The sequence below is a fragment of the Camelina sativa genome, chromosome 4 (assembly GCF_000633955.1).
Source record: "Camelina sativa cultivar DH55 chromosome 4, Cs, whole genome shotgun sequence".
NCBI lineage: Eukaryota > Viridiplantae > Streptophyta > Magnoliopsida > Brassicales > Brassicaceae > Camelina > Camelina sativa.
In genome coordinates this window covers 21802909-21821435 of record NC_025688.1, presented here as the reverse complement: position 1 = coordinate 21821435, position 18527 = coordinate 21802909, and the positions used below count along the sequence as shown (strand labels likewise).

General features: G+C 32.5%; 1 protein-coding gene across 1 annotated transcript; it reads left to right on the top strand.

Moving 5' to 3' along the window:
- LOC104784138 lies at positions 8215-9681 on the top strand. The gene has a single exon (XM_010509202.1). The coding sequence runs from the start codon at positions 8215-8217 to the stop codon at positions 9679-9681; it is 1467 nt and encodes a 488-aa protein (XP_010507504.1).

Sequence of the window (18527 nt, the reverse complement as noted above, 5' to 3'; positions counted from 1 at the left end):
CTTTGATCTTAGAAGGGTGTGATTCTCATTTTTCCTTTCTTGAAGCCTATACGCAAACCACTGTCTCATACTTACATCCTTCTGACTCTTTTTTTTTGATTCTTTAGTCTTTGATTTACTGCCTCTTGTTATCTTTGTCTTCTTAATACCAAGTCTGTAGCCATCTTCTCCTCTAGGAAACAGCAAAGGATACTGTAGGGCTAGATATGCGACATGACATTCATGAATTCTTAGTAATATTCCGTTTCTTTTTTGAAGGACAATATCTCGTTTATCCATATTCGCATCAATATCTCCGGGAATCAGTGCTGCAACTTCAGAGGCCGTAGGGATGTTGTATTCCCTACCATAAGACTTGCGACTTGAGATAATCCTCATATGGAAGTTTGTTTCTTCTTTCTCCATATCAAACCTATTTCTAGCCATTCTAAAAGCTTGTACATGAGGATTAACGTCGTCAAGCAATTTAATGATGCTTTCCACAAGGTCTGGCCTGAATTTTTTCTTCCCATCCTTATTACATACACGGTCTTCTTTGCTGAAATTTTTAAAAATAAGACAATAGTAAATATCCTAATACAGATTATATACATATTATCCAATTTTCAAAAACTAAAATGTTTTGGACTTCATTTTGAGTGTCAACAATATAAAGTGTTGAAACTTTGCATAATCACCAGGCTTTGGTTTTAAAGATCCCATCAAATGATAGTTTTCCCCTTGCAAAGCAAACACTGATGGACCACGTCCTTTTTTAACAGACCGGTCTACCCTCCCACCCAAAGATGTAAATGAGAAAAGCATGTTGTAAGGTCTAGTGTTCTCTTGAAAGTGTCGTGACAAATCATCTTCATTTGTTAGTAGATTCCATACAATCTCTGGCGACTCTTTTAGCATAGGTAGAACAATTTGTCCATGCATACAACATCCATTATAAATTGGGTTATTAGTGCTTCTTCTTCTGTCAATCCTCTCTCCATACCAAAATATTGCACCACAATGCGTACAACTATAATCAGGATCACCATCATCTTTATATCCTGCCCATAAGTAATATTTCCTCATTGACAAATCTTTTTGTTTATAAATCCATTTTAAAATCTAAGTTAAAAGAATACCTGCCCAGAAATTAACTGTATTCTCCATTCCGAATACTTTTTTAAAACTTGCCTCAAACAGGGTGAGCATCTCGTAACATTGTTTAGCTGCATTTAAAGATGACACTCGTGGTGTAAATTGATCACCAACATTTTCATCATCAGAAGCATATTCAGATGATGATGAATTGTCTTCTCCTTGACTACTATAGTAAAACACTTGATCATCATATTCTTCTTCAATCTCTACAAAATAATAGCCGTATATTTTTCATTAATAAATGCATACTAAATATCATAGTTATTTTCTAAAAAAATAAAATTATACCGCTATCTGAGTCCAGCTGCTCATATTGTTGCTCTTCTTCATCTAAATTTGTCATTTTTGAGACTTCACAAACTTTTCTTCGAAAAATATTGTTTTTGGATGCTTGAGTGCACAATCTCTCTGTGTATTATTGGAAAATTAAATTAAATAATATAACCAACGTAGTAAAGATATATAAGATAAGTTGGTAAACATTTAAAACAATAGAGATATAAGGTAAGGTGTTAAACATAACACTACCTCTAGTTATAGTGCTATCTGTACTGAACTCATCCTGAGTTGAGTGTCTGATATTTTTTTCTGGTATATTAGTAAAATTTGTAGGTGTAGGATTGAATCTTGTATTCTTTCCACGATTACTCGAGTAATTTGGCTGCACTTGGTCTATAAGTTATAAAGTTAATATAAAATTATTGTTAAAATTAAGATAATAAAAATAGTTAGAGATATATGTTAGATTAATATACCTGATAGAGTCGATGTTGCTCCTTTTTTTTTTGTTGAACTTGTAGCTCTTTCATTATATGAGTGACTAAATGTGGGTTTAAAAGTTTGGTTTGCTGGACTTTTTTCGAGAGTGGCCTTATTTCCTGATATAAAGAAGTTATAAAATTACTTCTTGTAAATTAATAACATGACTAATAATATCACCAGACTAATAAGATGACTAATTATAAACATTTTCTTGTAACCTTATTTAACGTAATTACCATTACAAATTTGGGATCGGTTTTCTTTGTACAATATTCCTTGGTTTTCAAAGGTAGAAGATGGTGTACTATAATCAACACCTAATTGACAAAATTAAAAAAATGAAGTTATTAGTTTCTGCAAATTAATAGAATTATATTTAGTATAATTGAAAAAGTAGTTAACAAAATAAAGTGAAGAATACCAGAAATTGTGTTACTTGTATTTGGAGAGGAAAGTTGGTGAGAAGATGACCGATTAGAAATATCATTTAGAACTCTACCAAAAACAGAATTAATATTGACTGAAGATTGTGGCGTATTTGAAACAATAACTGGACTTTGGACTTGATTCCCCGTATAGAGTTTACGGATTTTTTGTTCTCCTGGTTTTCCTTGAACACGATTTTCGTCGGCATCTTTTCTCTTCTTCATCGTCGACGACAAAACAAAAGATAAAAACACCTAGTTCATGGTTTTAATAAGTAGCTTTCTATGCGCTATCTGTTATAAAGATAATATAATCTGAAGAATTTATTTTTGGAAGGAATATATTTGGATACTTCTCAAGTAATACTAAAACGTTTTAATTTAGAAATAAATTGTGTAACAGTAAATATTCTCAAATATACTTGAGAAAATTTAGCGTAATCTTTTCTTATTATTAATATATAAAGTTTTCAACATTGATAAGTAGAACTTATGAAATTTACATGTTAACTTTAGACCTAAGCCTTTCACAATAAACTAAATTAAACATCGATAAAATTGTAATTGAAATAGAGATAATTTATGAAAACAAATATAGTAATTTATGATACAGTACATTATTCTCCGCAATTAAAGGTTCAGAATTACAACAACTTATTATTGAACATACTAATAAAAAGGAAATGTAAGATTATGAAATAAAATTAAAGGTAGCATATTTGGCCGGTACAACTACTAAGTTGAATCACTCTCTTCTTCTTCTGTCCCCTCATAATCCTCATCATCTGATGTCTCATAAAAACAACCTCTGAAAAAAGGAAAAACAGTGTATAAATTAAATCACATATGAGATTGATATTAAAATTATTCAATCAACATACTATGAACTTACAGTGCGGGATCTCTAGTAAATTCTTCGATTTCGTCACCAAGAAAAATATATGAACATCTCAATTGAGACATTAGACAATGAGCACCTAAACAATGGAAAGTAAGGTTAGATATTATATTTTAACATTTTTTGTCTGTTTTTTTATAATAAACTTTGAATAAGAGGATAATACTTCTAAACAAAGAGCTTCTCCAAAACATTAGCATACACATTATTGGTTCACTTTCATAGGTAGGGTTCACAACTATTCTTTCCTATTTATAAACAAATTCCAAACAGGTTTCACCTACTGCAATACAATCAATCTACTTGCCACTTAACAGGACAAAAATGAGGAAATAAATACATATATTTATGATCCAATGAATTTTTTTTAAATTGCGAAATAAAAGACTAATTGTAAGTAATTTTTAAAATAAGTAAAATTACTTACTCGATGTCAAAAACAGTTAAAGGAATAACATTTTTCTGACCATTGTATCCACCTTCATAATCAAGAAAACTAATAAAACGACGTACTCCTACTCTTACCACCTTTCCACAAAAATCTACAAAAAAAAAAGGGAAAAGATAAATCAGAAACATATGGTTAACATTAAAAAATAAACTCTACAATTTTTTAAAATTGTAAAGCATTATAGGGTTTATTAATTTACCAACACAACAGTTTCTCTCATCCGGGGTAGCATTTTGAAACTTTGTTGCATCTATTAAATGGAAAAAATTGTCTGAAGACCTGGGAGGTATTGGGCTGATCCGTGTTTTGCGTGTAATCAATATTTCGAATGGATTATTGGAGTTCCTTGACGCTTGCTGACTTTCCCTAACTGTGAACCTATACATTAAAATATGTCCTTGTTCCAATATGTCGACGAAATGATCGACGTAAACTCGAGCTCAGATTTTTTAGCATCGATTCTTTTACCCTACATCAAAAATGAAAAAACAAATGATATAAATAAATTTCATTAGCATCTTAACATGCAGAACAAAAAATTATAAATTAAAATTACCTTCTCATCCACCAAAATCAAACATTTATAGATGGGTTGTCTCAATATTATATGAGGTGTCCACAACCGGAGTATTTTCACTGCAATACTCAATCTCTCCTTTGTCTGATTCAATTCCTCTATGTATGCAACCATGTTTATAATTTTTTATACTATATTGAATAGAAGAAGGAAGATGAAAGATGAATGGTTGATAAATGTTTTATATAAGCTTTTAATACAAAACTGATAAATGTTTTTAAAAACCCGAAAAATACATGTTTGATGGGAGTAGTCTCTAAAAGTTCTGACTTTTTCTAAAAGTTCTGACTTTTTCTTATTGGAATGGTAAAAATTTAGAGAATCAATTCTTCCTTCTTTGGACGTGTGTCAAAAATATTTTATTGGACTTGTAAACCTCCATGCACTGGATTAAATTTAAATATTTAATTAATTTTCCAAAGTTCTTATATTATGTATATGTATTACCAACTCCATAAGTAATGGTCAATTGTTACTATATTTATTATATTTTTTTGTATAAAATTAAATACAAAGAATAGAAACAAAACATAAAAATGCAAAAAAATTGTAAACGATTCATATAAATTTTGAACATGACATAGATAGAAACAGAAATATTTTGTTAAAAAAAGGAAAATGACAATGAGACAGATGCTACTCATTTGATAGACATCTGCCAAACTGCATCTACTTGAAGTCAACGACTTCATAATTTTCTCCACTTAGTGTTATAGTTCTTATAAGTAGTAATCATCACTTCTCGTGTGGATCACTTCATCACTATAAACTATAGCAAGTTCGTAAAAATATATGTTGTATATACAATTATTAATCTACATAGGTCTTTTGCCATAGTCGATGATATATGTTATTTTATAAACATAACATAAATTTGTATGTACTAATTGTAATATTACAATAAATTTATAAAAAGAAAATAATAGTTACAAATAAGGACAAATCAGAAACTGAAAAGATCTGAATGGATAGTGTTTGATATCTAATTGAATATTATGTATAAACATATAGAGTTGATTTTTGTGGCTTAAAACAATAACTATTTTGAAGAAATAAACAAATACTAATTTAAACAATTATACCATATTTAAATAAGTAATTATGGATATTAGAACTATTACGCCATAAAAATATCCTTAATTTAAGTAATAAACAGCATAGTACCACTCCACAGAATAAGCGAGATTGTTTCACAACGACAAAAGTTCATTCAAGTTCTAGAATTTAAAAAGATAGATGCATAAACCAAAACATAGAAAATGATATGATAGAATGATCCCCTTATAGCACATCTTCATCAGACGTCCTCTTCATGTGCCATGACATATGTTAAATAATGGCGGGCAGCAAATTCAGAGCTGCAGATAAAATTCAATGTAAAATATTTGTATTAAGTGAAAAATATAATTTAGAAAATATAAATCTTATTTGGCTTTGTGATTTTCCAAACCCTCAATATTTCGTTGAATCGATAGTCTTGAGGAGCCATTACAATTGACAATGCATGGTGCACCTACAAAACAAAATGATATATTAAATTCTCTATAAATCAATCTTATTACAAAGTGTAAGGAAAAAAACATACCTTCACTAACACCAAGTTTCCAGAATCGTAAAACACAAAACACTGGATCAGTTTTATATGTAAGATGACATCCTTTTAGTCTCCAATGATGCATGAAATATGAAGCATAATCTCTCTTAGCACAACACTTGAGAGTTTGATTCCTATGTTTATAGTAAATCAATGTAATTTATTATTTAGATTTAAGTATATCCTAAGCTATTAACAATTGAGACTAAGACAAAAATTTAAGAAATGTATTACCTGCCATTCAAGAGAGTGAAGACTACTTCATCATAGTCGTCGGCTATCCCATTTTCGGCACTGGCACTTCCAAAGATTCTTCTTTGCTTCACATCAATTATACATCCAAAGACATCTAAAACGCAATAAACTTTTAAATCAATATCATCCCTACTACATCGTTTTCAACAAATTGGTAAGTTAATAGACTAACCAAAAGATGAGCCATCAATCGATCTTCCGTTTTTAATGTCTTCAAAAGAAATGATCGGGACTCAAATCGGCGAGAATGGACATTTCTGTATCCTCCGAAGTTTTGATCTGGTAACGATGTGTTGTGTTTCGATCCTTGAGTGTTGGTTTGATGACCTTAAAATTGGATATCGAATACCATTCTCTGTCGTTGATATACTTTGGAATTTCTTTCATCAGTGGTGTGTGGATAATAGTTGCTTCAATGGTGTTACCCTTACACGTACAAAAAAATTGTATCAGATATTTTATTAAATCAGTACATGCATGAGTAATTGGCTATACACTGGGTATAAAAAATACACCGACTCTTCGTTATTTTTTACCTTTTGATCGACCAAAAGCATCACCCTTTTCGTGAAGAAATCCCGGGTAAACCAAATGCTCAAGACCTTTGCGTGTATCCTCCAATCTGTCCTTCCCGGATGCAAAACAGAAATTGGTGTCATTGTCATGGGAATCTCTGCCTCTTAATATTTTGTTCTAAGACTTTTTCAGAAAGGTTTTTTGGTGATGGGAAAATGAAAGGTTTTTTGGTGATGGGAAAAGAAAGGTGTTATTAGTAAATTTATAAAGATATGAAGAGACATTTCACTTCATTTTATCAAAAGTTGTGACTGGTAGATTTTAACGTGTTTAAGTTGTTTTCATAAATTATAATATATGATTTTTGGTAAGCAAATTTTAAAAGATTTATTTTGTGAAGATCTGATTATGATCAGAATCAAATCATATATCTTTGTTTATCAGAGAAGGAAAAATATAAAATTTTCATCGTTAATTTTATGTATTTAATAGTGTGCAGATATATTTGGATATGGTATATTTTGGATATGGTTTATCTTTTAAAAGATTTAGGGAAATTTAGAAATAAAGGAGGTTTTTTAAAAAGTTTGTCCATATACACTTTTTTTTTAGATTGTCATTTGTGACGAAAATACCCTTACTAATAGATATAGTGAAGTTTTTAAGAGTTTTAACCAAAAAACGAATAAAAACCCCATGTTAGTATACAACTATGCAAAAAAAAATTTTAAAAAGAAAATTTTTGGGTGTCAAAAATCAGTTTGTAAATTGATGATTTTTGGTCTAAATTATTCAAAAATGATTTTCTACGATTTTTCTAAGTTCTGAAACATTTAGACCATTTATTCTACAGTTTGTACATGTTCTACGAAGTTTAGACCGAAATTTGATCTAAAAACTTCAGAAACGTGAATTTTGTATGTTCTACAAAATTAAGAATATGTATTCTACATTTTTCTTCATTCTACATAAATTCAGAATATAGTTTCCACGTTTTACCCTGTATACTAAAAGAAGTAGAAGATATATCGTAAATAATTTATAATTTATAATCTGTAAAATTTAGAATTCCATAGAAATAGAAAGAAAATAAATTAAATAAGGAAAGTGAATATTTTTTGAATAATCGTAATTTATGGTTACGATTCTGTATTTATTGTTTAGATATGTTCTAATATATTTTAGAATGTGTATTCTAAATTATTTAGAAGAAAGACAAAAACAACAAAAATTGACATTCGACATAACTTATGATATCATGATCGGTTGTTTACCGTCTCTTCCACCTTCCACGAAAATTTCACTTACCTGTTTACGATGCAAATTTACGTTACTTGTGGTGTATGGACACTGGATGCCAACAAGGAGTGGAGATTTATTGATGATGAAGAAAAACGTGCGAGATTACTGACTTTGCAACCCACTACGTCTCTTGAAAAGTTGAAGGTGATGGTTTCAGAAGACTATGAAATAGAGCAAAGTATGTTTGATGTGGAATTCAGTTATTTACCCACAAAGGTTAAAATTGATTCTCCTTCCGTTGTATTGACAAATGATAGAGGAATGAAAAAATTTCTTGCATATCTGAAAAGGAAAAACATGATTCGGTTGTGTGCTACGTTCAAAGGAATAGTTGATGATGATAGGAGTAAAGTCCAGTTCGACCTGAATAAGGATCCACATGATACAAGTGATGGTGATGATGTGGGAGTTGATTTGGGAAAATCAGTAGCAATTATTTCAAGGAATTCACATAAGCCGACTGATGTTGTATTAGAAAAGCCTACTAATGCTAATCTTGGTGATGCTGCTGGTTCAAAGTTGGAAGATTCAATGGTAAAGAAGGGCGGATATTTTAGCAGTAAGGAAGCTTTACAGGCTACTATGGAAATGTATGCAATGAAATATAACTGCGACTACAGGATTACAAAATCTGATAAGAGATGGTGGTGTATACGCTGCATTGATAGTGCTTGTAATTGGAGGCTCCGGGCTGAGTGTTTACAACCATCTACATATTTCAAAATCAACAAGTTTGAGGGTAACCATACATGTGCTCCTTCAAAAAAAAAATCATTTTGTAGGACTCTATCTGAAAGAACAATTGGACATCTCATTAAGCAAAGCTATGAGGGTGTGAAGGAAGGTCCTAAACCGATTAATATAATTAATATTATTCATTCAAGGTACGTCTGCGAGCTAACATATCACCAAGCTTGGGAGTCTCGGGAGTATGCAGTTAACGAAGTTAGAGGAATTCTTGAGAAAAGTTATGCTAAGATACCAAAATACTTGCACATGCTACAAGAAGCGAATCCTGGTACGTTCACGAATTACGAAATTGACTTTGATGGAAGATTCAAATACCTATTTATTTCTTTTGGTCAATCAAGAAGAGGGTTCTACAAGGCAATGCGGAAAGTGATAGTAGTTGATGGAACATTTTTGAAGAATAAATACAAAGGAGTTCTACTAGTTGCTACAGCTGTAGATGGTAACTCCAATTTGTATCCAATTGCATTTGGAATTGCTGATTCTGAGAATGATTGTTCATGGAAGTGGTTTTTTATGCAACTTAAGATGGTTATAGCTGATGAAGAAGGTTTATCATTTGTGTTAGATAGACATACATCAATTGCTAAATCAATTGGAAACATCTACCCATTGGCTAAACATGGTATTTGCATCCACCACTTGATTAGTAATGTGATAACATATAATAAGGGCAGAGGTGTCGCTGGTATGGTTGCAAAAGCATCAAAAGCTTATAGAGTTGCTGAGTTTGAGAAAGAGTTTGCGCGAATTAACAATATTAGTCCTGCTATTGGAAGTTATCTAGAGGAAGCCGATGTGAGAAAATGGGCTCGCTGTCATTTTCCGGGTTATAGATATGACATTAACACCAACAATGCGGCTGAGTCAATCAATGCAGCTTTGAGGTCACCCAGAGAGTATCCAATAATTCCTTTGTTAGACAGCATCAGAGAAATGATGACACACTGGTTTTATGAGAGTAGAGAGTTAAGTGCAAAGCAAAAAGATCCTTTAACTGTTGATGTGGGGTAAAAGATTTCAAGAAGAATAGAAAAAGGTAAATTCATGAACGGTTATCCGATGAGCAAGTCCATGTTGCAGGTTAAAGGTAATGGAGTAGACTACATTGTTGACTTAGAAAGAAGGACTTGTTCATGTGGAAAGTTCAGCATTGGAAAACTCCCTTGTAGACATGCTATAAAAGGAGCTTTTGATATAGGCAAGGATCTATATCCTTATGCTGATGATGTGTATACCGCTACCGCATGGAGATCGTAATATGAGAAAACTATTAATCCAATAGGTGTTCCTGAAGAAGAATGGCGAGTCCCACAACATGTTGAAGATGCAAAAGTTCGACCACCTGAAACAAGAAGACATCCTGGACGGCGCAGAAAAAGAAGATATGAATCCGCTGAAGACAAGATAAAATCATCACAAAACTCACAAGGGTCAAAGAGACATAAGTGTAGGCGTTGTGACAAAGAAGGGCATAACAGAACGACATGTGATATCATCATATAACAATGGTTTGTGCATCAACTTAAGATTCATGTTCTTGAATTTAGTGGATTTCATTTATATTTACGGTACTCTTTTTGTTTTCAGGTAGTTGGTGTTACTTCATAATCACGCAAAGACAAACAAAAACGTTGTTTACGTTGATCACTTCTCTTTTTTTCTTCTTCGATTTTCTTCTTGTTTTATTAACTATCTCTTTGGTTTAATGTGATTTTAGAGCTTATTTATTTATTTTTTTGTGCATATCGAGTATGAAGATAAAAATTCATTAGAAATACACGATTTAAATATTGCATATCCAGTAAGGAGATGGTGAAGGAGATGGTGTGGGAGATGGTAGAAAAGGTGGAAAAGAATATGATTGAGATCATGAGGCAAGAGCTAATGGTTGCAAAGGAGAGTGATTGCTCGAGTATATAAAATCAAAAATGAGAATAGAAAAATTTAGGAAAAGGAAATAAGTGTATGAATTGTAGTCAAAACAACGGAGCTTTCTGAACTGTTTAAGACCCTTTGTGTTGTTTGTTTGTTTCAAAGAGAACACCATCAAGAAATTTCAAAAGACATGAGTCTCTACATTGTGATTCAGCAATTTAAAAATACATTAGAAAATCAATAAAAAAACGTGGCAACTAATGAAAAATAAAAGTGTAAAGACATTAAAAAAATTAGCAAAAGTGCATAAATTTCACCAGACTTCACTAGACTTGTCTGCAGACTTCACCAGACTTGTCTATAGACTTCACCAGACTTGTCTACAGACTTCACCAGACTTGTCTGCAGACTTCACTAGATTTGTCTACAAACTTCTCCAGACTTGTCTACAGACTTCACCAGACTTGTCTGCAGACTTCACCAGATTTGTCTACAAACTTCACCAGACTTCACCAGACTTGTCTGCAGACTTCACCAGACTTGTCTGCAGACTTCACCAGATTTTTCTACAAACTTCACCAGATTTGTCTACAAACTTCTCCAGACTTCTCCAGACTTGTCTACAGACTTCACCAGACTTCTCCCACCAGACTTCTCTGCAGACTTCACCAGACCCTTTGTGTTGTTTGTTTGTTTCAAAGATAACACCATCACAAAATTTCAAAAGACATGAGTCTCTACATTGTGATTCAGCAATTTAAAAATACATTAGAAAATCAATAAAAAAAAAATGTGGCAACTAATGAAAAATAAAAGTGTAAAGACACCAAAAAATTAGCAAAGGTCTACAAACTCAGCCGCATACACTGGAGGCTCATAAGTTTTCATTCGATTGACTAGCTCAGGATCCTTTGCTGCTATCCAAAGATCGACTGCCAACTTCAAACGATAAACTTGATGTTTTCATCGTCAATCAAATCAAAAGGTAGATTACGCATGTGACACTCGATATACTTTAGGGCATAAACTCCACAATCACAATTTTGAGCGATTTAATTTAGGTGGGATAGGGACCTCGATGATCTCGTATTGACTCAACAACGGAGCTTTCCCATCAATCTTTTAGTGAATCTCCTTCACAAGACGAGGGATGACATTGGCGAATGACTCAACTTGTCTTCTGTTGTGGTATTGATTACAATCGAAGACTTCAATTGTTCTTAGGACGAAGTTAATGCAAACTGAGATCCAATGATTACCGTTAGTGAAGACCGGTGCATAAATTCTGTCCAAATCTACAGCCCAGATTTTTCCTGTCTTTCCATGAGATGGCAATTCACCTTTGGCATAGCCTAACAAAAGTTTATTCCAAGTGTGGGTTCGTCATGCCGATCTAAATTTGAAGTACTCGCTTTTGATGTGCACGCTAAACAGACAATTCATGAAACCAACACGATCCAACTTTAAGCGGCCTAAAGATGTATGCTCCCGAAATATATACATCATTGCATCCATTTCTTGAAAATATTTAAAGAGAGAGGTTTGTCCAACTTAAAATAAGGTTTGACGTTCTTTTGGAAAATATAAAGTATGATTTTTCAAAATATTGACACGTACCTCGTTTCCAAGCCATTTGTTGCCCATCATGACTCGGTCAAACAATTCTCGATCAAGTAAAGTTGGACCCAGTTGAATGTTTCTGTAAACGTAAAACAATTGTAAGGTTACAAAAAATTTTGATAGATCATAACATGTATATAAAAATGTATGAATCACGTACTCGAGATGCCTACTCCACTCTTCAAAAGCATTTCATACATCATCAGCAACGAAAGTCAACACCGCATCCGGTTCATCTTTACTCGCGTCTCAGGGACTCAGTGTGGGATCAAATCCGGTCACAACAGACTTTTGAGATAAGTGTCCTATTGTGTTCTTTAGGTAGTCTTGTGTATCTACATTAAGGTCTATCTCAAGAGGCAGAGTAAACAGATTATCTAATTCAAACAGTTCAACCTGTCAAAAAAATATAAAAATTAAGAAAGGCTTTAGTTAAAGTTTACAACACATAAGTTAAAAAGTATTATTTTGTGTTTACAACATACACATACAAACCAGGATACAACAAAAAGGAAAGACCACACATAAGATTACAATATAACTAGATCGAACAAGGCATTGAGCTATTTCTTACGTACCGAAGTTTTGGGTTTCACTTGTGATGGACTGGGATTCGCTTATGCTGGTCTGGGATTCGCCTCTGCTGGTCTAGATATCATGGCCTTGATTTCTGATACATCATTCTCCAATGTGCTCAATCGTTCCCCAAAGGTCTCTCTGAAGCTCTTGAAAGAAGAGTCAATCAATTCCTTAAAGAACCGCTTCATTTCATCTCCACAAGAACAATGTGAAGTTGATGCTCGCTGAGATAGCACCATCTTTTTTCGTGTCTCTGCTCCATGATCTACTTGCTTCTTCTTCCTCTTCTTCAAGCTAGACACTTATGAGGTGTTAGCTTGCTTCTCACCACTCTCCATACCAACCGAAACTTCATTATCCCCTCCAACAGTATGAGATTGTTCTTCAACATCCTCAATATTATCATCTTCTACACCATATCCTTCGACACTCTCCCAAATATGATGTCCAAAATCATAGCCAGATCTGATCAAAGCATCCAAGTGGTCCACTTCACAATCTTTAATTTCATCACTCCTTATAAATTCAATGGACTCATATACATCAAAGTTTCCGGTGGAGGAAATGTATGGATATACAACATCTTGCCAAAACCAAAACAAAAAAACCAGTTCAACATACATTCATGTTCGTTTATCAATTAGTAAAAAAAATTCAACATATTCGAATATATTCAAAAAATAAAAAGAGTCAACTAACCTTGTTTCCAATTGATTTCTCTACAAGGAGGAGCTCATCATAGGAAACTTTTGCAGCACCTTTCCAATTAGAGCATCGACCAACTGTAATCTCTTTGTCAATCTTCTCTCCCATAAGTTATCCAATTACAGGAATGGCTTCCATAACCCAAACTTGAAGAGCGTATGACAAACCATTGAGGATGTAACTTATGGGGTTCTTCAGTTTCTTTCTTGCTTCCATTATAGAGCTAACTAAATGGTCAAAAGCTACAAGACCCCAAGGATAACTCATAACTTTCTCAAGATCCATGACCAGCTTGATGTATGCATGTGGTATAGCTTTCTTCTCATCCTTAGCCACTACCAACCCAGCAATTACACAAACATACACAAACCGAATCTTATCTTCTATTTTTCCCCACGATGGAGCTGCTTCAAGGTGGGTCTTCATCAAACTTTGAATGGTAATGATACCACCTCTCTTTAACAATTTACTCCAAAACCCATTATCATCTGTCCATTCCTCTCAATCACCACTAAAATCATCATTGAACTTTAGCCCAGTAACTGCATGAAATTCTTGCATCGAGAATCTAAGCGGCTTCTTACCGAACACAAACCACAGCTCATGTCTTCGCTTAGTCACCAACTGCCTACACATGATGCTGTGTATCAACCGAGCTGAGTACCTAAGACCATTCTCATACATTGCAAAAATACTTGCGAAAACTGGATCACCCTTTACAATCTCATACTCCTCTGGTAATGCCCTCTTGATTTTGTTCAAAATAGACATTCGACATGAGTTATTTATCTGTCCAACTTGTGGCTCACTTCCATCTTCCATAAGCCGCTTAAGATACTTCAATTGTTCCATTCCTGCCGAATATAATAAAAGATGAATTAGTATAAACTAATTTAGACATGATAACTGGTTTCAAAAAACAATTTGTAATAGAATTCTACATACCTATTAAGCGGTGAAGATGCAAAATATGTTATGATGTGACAAGCTAAGAAGCAGTGAGAGAAGGAAACACCTCTGAAATCATAACAAAAATCAACAAAGACATGAGAAAGTTATATACTAAAAAGTTCAATTTCGAAAAAAAATTAATACAAATTCTAGAAACTATGATTTAAGAGCAACAATACTTAGATTTTTAATCATTTAGATGCAAAACAAGAATTTAAAGTATGCAATGATGAAAAAAGGTCCCAAACAAAGAGATGATGATTACACGTACTGTTCTGGAAGACACTTTAGTTTCTTAATAGCAACCTAACTCAACCAACCATTTGTATATGCCAAACTGTGGCTGGTTGAGAAAGAGTCTAAGTTTGTTTTGTTTTAAGACTTAAGTTTTTTTTCAATTTATGCAGTGTATCCTAGATTCCTCTGATCCGATTTTCAAAAAAAATATCTAGCAACAATAAGGGACTAGAGACGCTAAATCATATGAGAATATTGTTGCAACAAAGTTCTAACCTGAGTTCACTGACTTCCCAATTTCGATTCTTTCCACCTCAACCTGCAGAAATTACAGAAAATGAAAAACTTAAACCAGTAGTAGCAACATTTTCTACCATCAAGCTTTCAATAAATCCATATGATTTATGCAAACTTTTTCAAACACAGCTAAAAGCAAGAGATTTATGCAAACTTTTTCACTAACGATCTAAATGATGATAAAAACAAAACAACGTTACAATCTGTTGCTGCTACAACTTTGGTACGCTTCAATCAACAACGTAATCGCTAATATCTAAGCTCATATCACCCTACTTAGAATCAAACAATCTAAGAAAAAGAAAAAGCGAAGAACTCATAAGAAAAAGCAAGAGATTTATGCAAACTTTTTCAATAACCCAGAAGGAAAATCAAACATAAGAAGGTCAAAAATCCCAAAAAGTGCAAAGCTCTAGTTAACCTTATCGTTCATGTTCATGACTGTTCCGATCATCACTCTTGTTCTTGTTTCATCAACCCTGGTCCACTATTTTTCCTTTAAAGTCAATATAATACTAAAAATAAAACAAACGAAGAGCTTCAATGTCATCATATTCACCTTTTTAAATAAAATCATTGAAATTGTTTGTAAAAAACTTATATTTACACAAATCTGGACTGAAATCGATTTTTAAAAAAATGACATAAGCTAATGAAATTAAGACATCATAATAAGATTAAACAAGGACAAAATTTAAACATGCAAAAAATATTACACAAATTAACATACATAATTCGATTGACAAGGAGCAATGGAGAAGAGAAATCCAACCGGATTGATCTTGAGATAGTGAAGAGGAGACCATCAAAACGACTAAGAAGCCAATGGATAGAAGGCGGAAGACAGTGAAGATGGATATACGACGGAAGACGGTGAAGAAATCGAATCGGCGGAAGATGGTGAAGATGGAGAGAGATGGTGACGATGGAGAGAGACGACGGTGAGATGGTCAAGATGGAGAGAGACGACGGTGAGATGGTGACGATGGTGAGAGACGACGGTGGTGACGATGGTGGTGACAATGGTCAGATACGACGGAAGGGTTTTGTCTCGATTAGCCCTTTCGGAAATATTTTTACCTTAATTGTTTTCTGTGAAATTTTTCTTAATTTGTCAAAACCCATTACGACAAATTAGGCCCACTCGATGGAGCCCCAAAATTATTTCGATTAAGTTTGCTGTTTTCTTAATTTCATGAGACAAAAAAATCTACAAATTTTATCTGAAAATATAATTAAGGGTATAATTGGCTATTTTTATACCTTAAAACCTATTTAACTAAACTTTTCCAAAAAAAGTGTAGATGGACAAAAGTTGGGAAAAATCTCCTTTTTTTTTATAATTTTCCCAAAGATTTATTTTGTGAAGATCTGATTATGATCAGAATCAAATCATATATCTCTGTTTATCAGAGAAGGGAAAATATAAAATTTTCATCGTTAATTTTATGTATTTAATAGTGTGCAGATATATTTGGATATGGTATATTTTGATAACCATTTTGGTAGTTGTAAAAAGTAAACATTTTTTTCCATAAAAGATATTGGTATATTCTCTTGCATAAAGACGCCTTACAAAATAAGTAATTGTTGTTTTACCTTAAATTTGTTTGAAGTAAGGTACTTTTGGGTTCTCAAAATAGGCCAAATTTTCTCAGTTATATCATGATAAGTGAATTTTGAAATGTATTTTTTCTTTACAACATTGAAGGGATTAGTAATCGATTTGGGAATCTAACATCTGTTTTCCAATTTATTTTATAAATATAGAAATCATGATAGAGAAATAAAAATGTTTAAAATTGAAAACATAGATAAGCAACAAACTGAAAGGAATATTCTATAAAATCTTCAAACATATTAAGAAATCATTATTCAAGTAATCCTCTAGCCAAACACGCTTCCTTGTAAGAGTCGTAGACCACACCATCAAACGTCCTCAAATCTTCATCACATCTTGGTCCTTTCAGAAAACAGAAAAGAAGTTGCAAATGAACATGACCATCAAACTTACTTGGAATATAAGATGTCCTAGTATTCGATACTGCCCTCATTCTTCTGATCCAACATTTTTCTTCCGGATTCCAAGTAAAGAATTGAGGTATATCCTCAAACGTGAGTTCTCTTGCTTCAGCTGAGTAGTGGTTTTAGATCAAACCAAGCTAGAAGCAGTGGATCTTGGATATCTTTCATTTTTTGGATAAGAAAGCTATATGCCAGTGATGCATTTGTTCCTTGTTTCTGTTTGGGTTTATATAAGTTAGGCATCTAGGGTTTGTGTGATAATAAATAATAATAAACCACACTTAATCTTTTTGGTAGAAATAATATTCTTATTATTTTGAAATCTCGAAGTATAAGTAAATCTTAACAACCAAATAAGCAAAGTAGTTGTTTCCTATACAAATTACCTAGTGAATATCAATGTTTTTTTTTGTTATTTTTTTAAATTATAAAACTTTATTAGTAGTATTTAATTATGTAAATTGTATTTAAATAAGTATATCAAATATACGAAAAAGGTTCCTGAAAATTGAGTCATTGAGATTCACCTAATTTGTTCGTATTTGGGTAAAAGAGTAATTGTCGAAAATTGTTTGATTTTTTTGCAAATGATAAACTTGCTTGATTTTAATAAAGAAACCATAGTATTAATAGTATTAAACATAAACAAAAACAAAAAAAAACATACCAACGTAAGGCAATTACAAAAGAAACAAAGTGTTGACACTTAAGATTTGAAACTGAGAAACTATCTCTCTTATTGTGTGATTTCGTTAGTTGTCCTTCTTAAAAGTCAGAGTTGTCATCATCAAGATCTCTGTTGAAAGATATTCTGGAAAAAAAGGAAATACAATTGTTAGTAATAAGTATATTATAAAATAAACTTAAAGATTCTCATATTCAGAGAATACCTGATTCTAAAATCATAGACTTCTGCATAAGGTGGATCAATTATAATAGTAGACATTCCAGGAACACTCTCAAGTTCGATTTTCTCACCTACAATTTGAATATTTCATGAAGGAACAAATTATCGGAAAATTAAATTGACATCATGGACTCAAGAAATATACCATTTGCAAAATACTTAGGCTTCCAGAAACGCAGTACACCTATAATAGGAATTGTGAAGCTTCGAACCCAGTTGCGTCTAAAATAGTCAGCATGTTCATTGTAAGCTAGCCAATGAATCTCTTCGTCGCTAGAAAATAATAGATTTAAGTAAATATCAAATTTTAAACAGTATCTATATACATGATTTTCTTTAAAAAGTTGTGAATTTGGAGAATTACTTTTCATTAATAAGATAAAAACGTATCACCCTGTCCATCCCATTAAATTGCATAGATGATTCTTCGTCGAGATACCTAATAGGCTGCACGCGGACTATTCGACTCATAATTTCTGCAAGTGAAAAGTTTAGTTGGTCAAAAATCATCTGGCAGAATATCAATCCATTATACAAATCATTAATAATATCTATTAATACCTAAGCATTCGTTTCTGTTGGCATGATAACCATCAAAATATGTATCCCATGAAACATAGTCGATGAAATTATTGGTGGACCTTGCTTCAGTATCTTCAAC

Excerpts from the sequence above, each read along its gene's own strand:
- LOC104784138 (XM_010509202.1), top strand. The coding sequence starts at position 8,215 with ATGATTCGGTTGTGTGCTACGTTCAAAGGAATAGTTGATGATGATAGG.